This window comes from Nicotiana attenuata, unplaced genomic scaffold, assembly GCF_001879085.1.
Source record: "Nicotiana attenuata strain UT unplaced genomic scaffold, NIATTr2, whole genome shotgun sequence".
NCBI lineage: Eukaryota > Viridiplantae > Streptophyta > Magnoliopsida > Solanales > Solanaceae > Nicotiana > Nicotiana attenuata.
In genome coordinates, this window is record NW_017675286.1 from 50785 (window position 1) to 60580 (window position 9796).

A 9796-nucleotide genomic window follows, 5' to 3' on the forward strand; every position below is an offset into this window, starting at 1 on the left:
TGTGTTGCTAGATGATTATTCAGATACCCCCGGTACCCCCCCCCCCCCCCCTAAAAAAAAAAAAAAAAAAAAACATTTAGACATATAGGAACTAAATAACAATAAGAGTTGCATTTGAGTTTGCCAAGAAGTTCTTTTGCTATGGTGGTGCTGTTGATTTATCACAACAATATAATGCTCAACTCTTTGGCTATGTTAAATTAATCTTTATTTACAGTATAAAGTTGACTTGAATAACCAGATTTGTAATTGTGCAGGTAAATTGTAACTTGAAACAAGAAAGTTGACTTCATGAAATAGTCTCTCAATATGGCTCGGAAACTTCAATACAATAACATGTACAATCTTGCAGCACCAAACAACAGTAGAGGAAAATACTACAAAATAAAACAAGGAACTTAGAACTGTCCCTTAAACTTATTCTATATATCAAATGGTATATGTAACTTTGTATCGACCATTTGATAGATTGAAAAGGATTCATTGAGTTGAATGGACAGCCCAACTTGAATTCTGATGTAGTATTTTTCAATGTTGTTGTTTGGAGCTGCCGAGATTGCGCACCCTTTTTTGTGTTGTAGTTTCCTGAGCCATCTTGTGCGACTATGGCATCAGGTTCTTGTGTTTGTTAGCCTTCTCCGCCGCATAAATGGTTAAACTAATGACAGAGAAATTGAAGAGTTGCAGCTCAGGAGAGGAGGGGATCGAAATTCTGATGTATATATTATTGCTTCTGAGGTTATTATTTCTCTCTTTACTATTGTCATGTTTGGCTGCGTACAATAGACCCTTGTGGTCCAGCCCTTCCCCGAACCCCGCACATAGCGGGAGCGTAGTGCACGGGACTGCCTCTTTTATTGACATGTTTAATTGCACTGACATATATTCAATAAATCAAGGTCGGGTTGAGTCATTTTCGCAACGTATACATAGTTTTGACACTGACTTGGAGTTTTAAATTATTGACTTTAAAAAAAAAAAAGAAAAAAAAAAGACAACCATTTGATGTACTGCAGACTGTATGGAATGCTTGATTATTAAGAAAATTTAGTTTTTGTGTTCCTACTAATATATATAATAAAATAAAAAGACTACCAAGTGACTTAGTATTACATACTATGGTTGTCTCACTTGGTCCACTTTTTGTTAAAGGAGTGAACTAAGTAGGATTTGATGGTTTTGTACAAAGTAAAGATCAATTTAAACAAGCGGCAAGCTAAAAGAATGCTCAATTTTAGGCTGCCAAAGTTGAAGAATGATAGTGTCTTTTTCCCCTAAAATTTTAAAGACCAGAGTAATATCTGAAGCTTCAAAGTAAATTGTTATTAATAGAAAGAAAACGTGAAGAGCAATGTGATATCACATATGAATTCGTTCTGCATATTTGCTTGCCATAATGCTTCATTCTGCATATCAACGCTTCATTTGGCCCATCTTTTTTAAAAAAAAGGTTTATAGGTATTTAAAAAATAATATTTAGTATTTTTAATTCATAAATAAAAAATTTTAATATAAAAGGAAAGAAAGCTCTTTAGATATATGATTATTAGAGAAAATCGATATAAAAAGGATTATTAATAACTTTGTATCTCAAAAAAGTTAGAAGAATAGACTTTAAATAAAAATATATTCTAGCCGAAAGGAGATTCAAGACCCAAAGAACTTTGCTAGTTGCCCAGAGGTGACAAACATATTAGTACGGGTTTAATTGGACTCATAACTTTCGACGCAGAGCATAAATTTATATGTAAAATCTATTAAAACTAAAATAAATAATAAATATGAGCTCATGACTTTAAAATCATAATGAGCACAGTGGTAAGAATCTTCAAAGTTGAACCCATAGGATTTAAATCCTGGATCCGCCCTTGTCCGCGGTTCAAACAAACTGATTCACTGAATGACGCTAGGATAAATTATTAAACTAATAGTAATAGTGGTATCTTCTGACTTTATTCAAAGAGTAACACTTTGTGTACAACTATTGAACTGATAATTGATAAAAGTTGTAACTTCTAGCATAGCATGATGACAAAAATTCGGCATTATTCAAGTGAATATAGATGTTCAATTTGAAGTGAAAAGATCTACATTGAAGAATTTTAAATGGGTGAAGGAAGAGATTTACAATCGGACATTTAAATTTTCGTGAAGATACATATATGGCTGCAATGATATGTATTGGCAGGTACTAAAATATTAATCACTGTGGGTGATCTATTAGTTTTTGCTACTGAAACATGGTGTCTTTTGTCTCTTAGTAGAAATTCTTTTTTATTTTCTGCCCCTTCAAATAATTGTTGAAGGTGAAGATTTTAGACATTAGAAATAGTACTTTAGCTAGTTTTTCTGTTCCTGTATCTCAGATTTTTTGTTGCATTTTGTTTGGCATTTTTTATGTTGCTACTCCCTTCGATTCATAACAAGTGACTTTTTTTTTTTTTTTTTATCTTTGGCACTCTTAAGAAAATACTAACTCCTAGAGAAAAAAAAGATATATTCACTAAATTACCCTTAATTAAAATTTGCATATTGTTACTTTGACATATCGGGATATGTAAATAACGGTAAATTTTGAAAAAATAAAATTAATTCCTTCTTGATTATGTAAATGACGTTTTGGACCAAATAAAAAGGCCAAAAGGTCACTTATTATGGACCGGAAGGAGTATTATTTTTTTTAATTCCTGAGTTTTAAACGGTGGTTTCCATTAGAAATTGAGCCCTACGAAAAGTAAATTCTTTTTAATAGTATTCTTAAATTCAGATCGGGTGTTTTACGTTCCTCTAGTACAACAACAACAAACCCAGTAAAGTATCACAAATAGAGTCTGGGAGGGTAAGATGTACGCAACCTTACCCCTACCTTGGAAGGCAGAGAGGTTGTTTCCAAAGAGGTTGTTTCCAACAAACCCAGAGGTTGTTTCCGAAAGACCTTCGGCTAAAGAAAAGATAAAAAGATATAATGGCAACAAGTATCAACAACAAGAAGATAAAAAGTGGACCAAAGCCAGGGTAGCAATTACATAGTAGTAATAGCAATCTAAGAATAAAGGGATAACCGATTAAACTAACACTAATACTATCGAACTGAGGAAGACAAAGAGATTGCTCGATTACCTACTAATCTTCTACCCTAATCATAGAGTAGTATATGAAATTATTACACGATATGTATATCAATATCTATACCTATTACCTTAAAATCATTCTATGCTTCAAGTTCAAATATTACTCATAAAGTTCAAATAATCAATATCTAGAGGAGATTAATAGACTATACACCAAGCTTATCATTTAATTTCTTTATATTTTATATATTATGCTAACTAATCTCAAAAGAAAGAATTCCAAATATTCTATTTTAGGGAAGCCAAAAAAGGTGAGCGCCTAGCGCGAAAGGTTGCTTTACTAAGTAAGATAAGGCAAGAAGCAAGGGCGCAGCAGCTGCACGAAGTTGCTTCTTAGCGCATCCGTTTTCTTGCTCGTTACCTACGGCACCTGGCTTTCTCCGATAATTGGATAACTTTGGTAGTAGGAGGTAAAGCCCGAAATTATAATAAAATATTTTTACTTTTCTACTTTTATATAATAAATCAAATATATTACTTAATAATATATACGGTTTTAATATTGTATATTCATTGACATAACATACATACGCAAAATATTTGGCCAGAGACTAGTAATATAATATGAATAAGGAAGTACGAAGTTTTAAAATTAATTGTAACTTTTTAACAAAGATGATACTCCAACTTTCTTATGACAAATAAGAATTACAAAAGTAACCGCAACAAGAGAAATTGAAGTAAAAACTTCGAAAGGGTATTTACCGTATTCCTAATATCATCTTATAAGAAGATAATTTGTAATAATAAGGACAAATAATAAATACAAGAAATAATAATATATTTATGATTAATTATAATTGTAATTTTACCCAATATGGAATCCACTTACAAAATTTAAAAGGGTAAATCAACAATGTATGTTTGAGTTTCGTGTATTTGTAAGAGTAGACACATACGTATTTTTATTTGGAGTTTATTATTCATGCTTTTTAGATGCATTTCTATAATTAATTTCTTTTGTAACTGATAGTATAGTCCCCACTCATATAATTCATTTTTTTCTCGAGACATTATTGATCTTAATAAGATTTTAACCGAGGAAACTATTTACATTAATCTATATTTGATATGGATACACGAAAAATAATTTCTTATCCCTATGTATATTAAATCGAGTAATTTAATTTTGTAACTTGCACAGGAGAATCTGGGGAGTGTGACGATCTAATTAGCTTGAAGCAAATCTACTAAGACCTTGAAAAAAATACAAAATCGACGTTGAGAAGATTGGTTAAGTTTCAGTGGACTGCTATTTTGCTTATCTACCACTTTCATTTATGATCCTCAACTAAATCCCTAAAAATTCGTATAAAGTAAGAATTATGCGACTAATGATTGGTAACAAATGATTAATTTTTTTTACTTATCTCAATAAGAAATAATAATCATTTGAATTACATATTTTATATTTAATAGAAATAATTTTAGGGCCTAAATTATGTAGTCTAAGAATAAAAAAGAAGAAATAGAAAAAAGGACAATGAAAGAATAAGGAAAGAATCTTGGTACGCAAGCATAAGGAAACGCGGTATTAGTCCTATTCCCAATCAAATTGGGTATTATTTCTGGCCTATATATTTAACTCTGTAAACATTAAACCCTATAATCCCAACAACTTTCATTCTACAAGGTAACATGTCTCATACTACTACTATGTTGCAAACAAGAGATCAAGTGCCCAGACATATGGCTACAACAGCTCGAATGAGTGTATCATGCCTCATTGTTCGTGGGTGCCGTCATCAGTTCCTCATAGTATTCTTGATAAACTTGATGCAGAGATAGAAAAAGAAGAGTTTGGGGTTGACATATCTGATCAGTATAGTGTTAATCATTATGTGTTTTCGGTGCCACAATCTGATGATAATCTTGATGATGAAATTGAAGAAGAAATAGAAGAAGAGGAGGAGGAGAAAGAGGAGTTTGGGGTTGACATAGATGATAGTCTTGATCAAGAAATAGAAGTAGAAGAGTTTGGGGTTTCTGAATATTTAGAAACAAGAACATATTATGGTCCAATGTGTGATGATGAGGAGCAAGATGCTTGTTTCATATGTGCATATGAATATGAAGATGAAGATATCATTGGCACACTTCACTGTGGCCATGACTTTCATGCAGATTGCGCCAACAAGTGGCTACTGACGAGGAAGAAGACATGTCCGGTTTGTAGCGATCCAGTTTTGCCCATTCAGTGATAGCTCTAGTTTTGCATCAGTATTATTGTTATTAGTTTTATCTTTGTATTACTCATAATAGGTTTAGACATGGGACTAAGAAGAAACCCTCCCTAGGAGGTGGGCTTCTTAATTCCATTAAGCCAAGTATTAGCAGATTTTGTTTGTTTTTGAGCTTGATTAGATAAGACAGCAGACCGCGTTGTGGCCTAGCTGAAGTTTTGTAATTCTCTTGGTGATTAATAAAAAAATTTAGTACCATAAAAAAGTTGTCTGTCCCCTGTTCGTTCCTAGTGCTGTGGCTACTTTTTGGCACATCTGCTTACAACACAAATGGAGTGCTGTGTATAACACAATTTCATGGTTCCAACTGGTATTTATGATTTACTTGAGCAACCCCAAATTAAAGAGCTAATCAGTTCCCTACAACGAAGGCAAACTTTTAAAATCTACTAAAAGTATAAGACTGAAAAAGCGTCCTCGGCATACTCCCCACATCACAGTAAATATTATTGAATCTAAACCAAAATATTGTTCCAAAAGAAGGGCAGCAATAAGACGATCAGTCAACAACTAATCAAAATCACGTGTACAAAATTAGCACAAACACAGAGAGAGAGCGCTTATATAGAAATTGAAAATATTCCTCAGTCCATAACTAATCAAACAATCAAATACAAGGCAGGATAAAATGTGTTCATACATGTATCCGTTCAAATCTTTTCCAAACAAATATACCCTATCATGGAGGTCCACAAGAAGCTAATACTATAATCATTGACCAAAGGAAGTAAAATATAGAAACAAGGATAAAGAATGCTATGAAGTCACTTGGACAACCAATCTTGGGGTTGCACTCAATTCAGTAATGCCTAGTGGTCCAGTTAATAAAGCTCTCATTGATAAGCAATCCATGTGGCTACTTCCTAGTATATAGAGGGAGAAGTACAACTGCCATGTCAATTTTTGCGCTCAAAGCAAAGAGAACCTGTTCAACCATTTGTATTACTCTTTGTTCTAAGAAGAACAGCACCCGGCTTTCTTTACTTCAGAAACATCATCCTTCCCTCCAACATTAATAGTCTGCCCCTTCGGCAATGCTGCAGGGTCATCTCCTACTTCTAGAGCTTTCCTGCTAACAACGCGGTGTATTTGAGTGAGCACTTCTGTAAAGGCATTGTCCACGTTCATGGACTCCAACGCAGATGTTTCCATGAAAAACGTACTTTCCTTCTCAGCAAACGCCTTGGCATCCTCAGTTGAAACAGCCCGCAGATGACGTAAATCTGCCTTATTACCCACCAGCATTATGACAATGCTAGAGTCGGTGTGGTCTCGGAGCTCTTTTAACCATCTCTCTACATTCTCAAAGGTTACATGACGAGTGACATCATAGACAAGCAATGCACCGACAGCTCCTCGATAGTAGGCACTTGTGATTGCGCGATATCTTAAACAAAGAGCACAAACTGAGAAATTATTATGATACAAAACATCGAATCAAAACATTTCCATATTGGAAAGTAAGATATAAAATAACATGGAAATTGTACCAGGTAAAACAAGATGAACACCAAATATTTATAGGACCTTAGACTGTAAAAGCTATAGAAACATGGGTCAACCAAGGCTGGAAACCTACTACTACAACAATAGATAGGAGAAAATAAGTAATGAAAAGAGGCCCCTAGTACATCAAACTTATTTATAACAAGACCATGACCACATCTCATTTCAGACTTCAAAACGAACGAAAAAATAACAGCCGAAATCATTTCAGAGATCAATGTTAGCCTAATGAAACAAAATCAAGAAAGAACATTTCATCTTAGATCCATGATTTAAAAAAAAAGTGAAGACTAACTTAATTTTGAAGACTGATCCCCTTGGAGTAGGGTGGGCAGTAATCTATAAACTCAAAAGGTCACTGTTGTAGCCTTGCCATCCTAGCTGATCACCTGGCTCTTTTGTTTGAGGAAAACCGCATGAAATCCATCAAACTATATGATTAGGCAGTGGAATACAGTAAAATGGAGATTCAAAGAGAGCCAGAAAAGAGCTTGAACTCCTTTTCTAGCCGGGCATGCAGCTCACTTGTGAAGTGGTCTCAGTAACAATTGGAGGCTAGCCTGTTCTGGACGAGAAATAAGGAAAAAAAGTCATTGGCTTTTTGAGAGCAATCTGTCCAAATCTTTTGCCCCCGAATTACGAAAAGCCTGTTGGTGCTAGAAGAAAAAAAGGCAGTGGCTTTACCTATGAGACTGAGATTTCAGGGGCGGAGCTAGCTTGAATGAAGGGGGTTCAATTGAGCCTCCTTCGCTGAACAATTATGTACTTAAAAAATAGGGCTAAAACTAGTTATTTGGTTATATATAAGCTGTTGAATCCCCTTGACATAAAGAGAAGTTCTAGAAAGTGGTAAAAGGGGTTGAAAATATGACTTTAGGTCATAGGTTCAAATCCCAAGTATGACAATTTTTGAATCCCTCTTGTTTAAATTCCTGGTTCCATTTTCCACCACTGTGAGACAAGAAATCTCCAAAAATTATTCACACACAGAGCAGTTTTGCACTAACTCTCAAAATCTCGTGGTTGTACAGTTCAAAGTGTTATCAAACGCAAAGAGTGAAAAAATTCGGGCTTTAAGAAAGCAAAAACCTTTAATGAAGAAGTGAAATTGGAAGATAAAAATATCACAATGTGTAGTTCAAGAATAATAATAACAAATAAAAACGACAAATATATAACCAGAAGAACTGGGAAAAAAAAATACAACTGGGTAAAGTATTCAGGTGGCAATTTTTTATGAATGTGGTGTCCGGGCCAGCTTGCACACACTCAACTATTCCACTGAGTACCTGTTAGCTCCCACCAACATAGGTATGGGTATTTAGGTGGCATTTATTTCAGCAAAATTGACAATTTTTCTCTTCAACCAAAGGCAATTAGATTTTTTTTGTTGCAAACTGAACTTTCTCTAATGATAAATTTGAAATAAAAAATGTCAACATTTTCTGATACAAACACCATCTATCATTTAATAATGTTTGTATCAGATCTGATTTTTGCCACAAAAACGAAATCCTAACAAGTTATATAACGCCAATTGAGCAAAGCAATTTGTATCAGAATTTCAGATCTCAAATATTTACAGTTCAATGTATACAGTAAAAAAGGAAATTGAGTAAATGAAAAATGGAGATACCGTTCTTGACCGGCGGTATCCCAAATCTGAGCCTTGACGACTTTATCATCTACACGAATGCTACGAGTGGCAAATTCAACGCCGATCGTTGACTTTGACTCGAGACTGAACTCGTTGCGAGTGAATCTGGAGAGGAGGTTGGATTTACCGACGCCGGAATCGCCGATCAATACCACCTTGAATAAATAATCGTAATCGTCGTCCGCTCTGTATGCGCCCATTACTGTCTATTCGGTCTCTCAGTATGTGTCTGTGTGTGTACAGAGAAGAGGAGATAAGATGGGTTTGGGAAGAAATGCAGAAAGAGGAGCGGAGTGGAGCACCGCTACAAGGAGGAGAGGGACACCTATTCAAAGATTTTATGACTACTAATTCTTAGGCACGTTCATTCTACTTTTTTACGTGACCCTCTTAATGGTCCAAATATGTATATGTTTTTTCAATTTCTCATCGGATGGTCCCTTCTTATTTTCTTCGACTAATTTTAGTTGCAAAAGCGAGCAAATGATCGGAAATAATTGTGGAGTGTCCACACACAAGATTAATATGTGGGAGAAGTCCGTAAACTACTATTGTTTTGGTTTTTGGTTTATTCAGGGAGTTTTTTTTACCCTCTTACTATTTATGGTGTATATTAAGGCGACACATAATTTTTTATTTGTGGTGTGTATTAGAGCGACGCACAATTTTAAGTGTGGGGTAGGAAGATTGTCTGGTAATTTTCTTTGTCATTTTAACTTAGTTATAGTACTCTTTCGTAGCTTAGTAGTTGCTTTTAAAAAAAGGCAGAAATTTTTATAAATACTAAAAGCTCGTTGCCCTAAATCGCACACGCAAGTATACGCTGTCAATCAAGTAGTAAAAAGTGAGTAAAGTATCGTTCCCACGAGAACTTGTGATCAGTTAACTAAATCTAGCAAATTGTAATTTATCGAGTCAACAACAATTTCAAGGTGATTTTTGTTTTATTAATTCTACTACTAGAGTTGCGATTAAGAACTAATTAACTAGCATCTTTAGCACGAATTTATGAGAATTAATATTTCAGAGTTATGGTTGGATAACAATCCTGTTGAATTCTTCAATCAACTCGACTTATTAATTTATCTAGGTCAGCAGCCTGCAAGGACAATAATACATGTAAAAAATTGACAGCTTCTACTCGCCTATTCAGTTTATTCTAAACCATATATGCCAATGAGATTCGAGGTAAAAAAAAATGCATCGATAATCTCTTGCACAATTGCTAAGCATGGAAAATAGGTATATTTCTATCTGTA

General features: G+C 34.2%; 2 protein-coding genes across 2 annotated transcripts; one reads left to right on the forward strand and one right to left on the reverse strand.

Moving 5' to 3' along the window:
• The first annotated feature begins 4849 nt into the window (after positions 1–4849).
• LOC109219906 (E3 ubiquitin ligase BIG BROTHER-related-like) lies at positions 4850–5332 on the forward strand. Its single transcript, XM_019384379.1, has one exon. The coding sequence runs from the start codon at positions 4850–4852 to the stop codon at positions 5330–5332; it is 483 nt and encodes a 160-aa protein (XP_019239924.1).
• Positions 5333–5908: 576 nt separating this feature from the next.
• LOC109219907 (ras-related protein RABA1f-like) lies at positions 5909–8994 on the reverse strand. The gene is made up of 2 exons (XM_019384380.1): positions 8517–8994; positions 5909–6761 (listed from the first exon to the last, which is right to left on the reverse strand). The coding sequence occupies exons 1-2, from the start codon at positions 8735–8737 to the stop codon at positions 6329–6331; spliced, it is 654 nt and encodes a 217-aa protein (XP_019239925.1). The 5' UTR covers positions 8738–8994; the 3' UTR covers positions 5909–6328.
• Between the last annotated feature and the right edge of the window lie 802 nt (positions 8995–9796).

Excerpts from the sequence above, each read along its gene's own strand:
- LOC109219906 (XM_019384379.1), top strand. The coding sequence starts at position 4,850 with ATGCCTCATTGTTCGTGGGTGCCGTCATCAGTTCCTCATAGTATTCTT.
- LOC109219907 (XM_019384380.1), bottom strand. The coding sequence starts at position 8,737 with ATGGGCGCATACAGAGCGGACGACGATTACGATTATTTATTCAAGGTG. Across the intron at positions 6,762-8,516 it reads GATACCGCCGGTCAAGAACG|ATATCGCGCAATCACAAGTG; the intron begins GTATCTCCATTT and ends TCTTTGTTTAAG.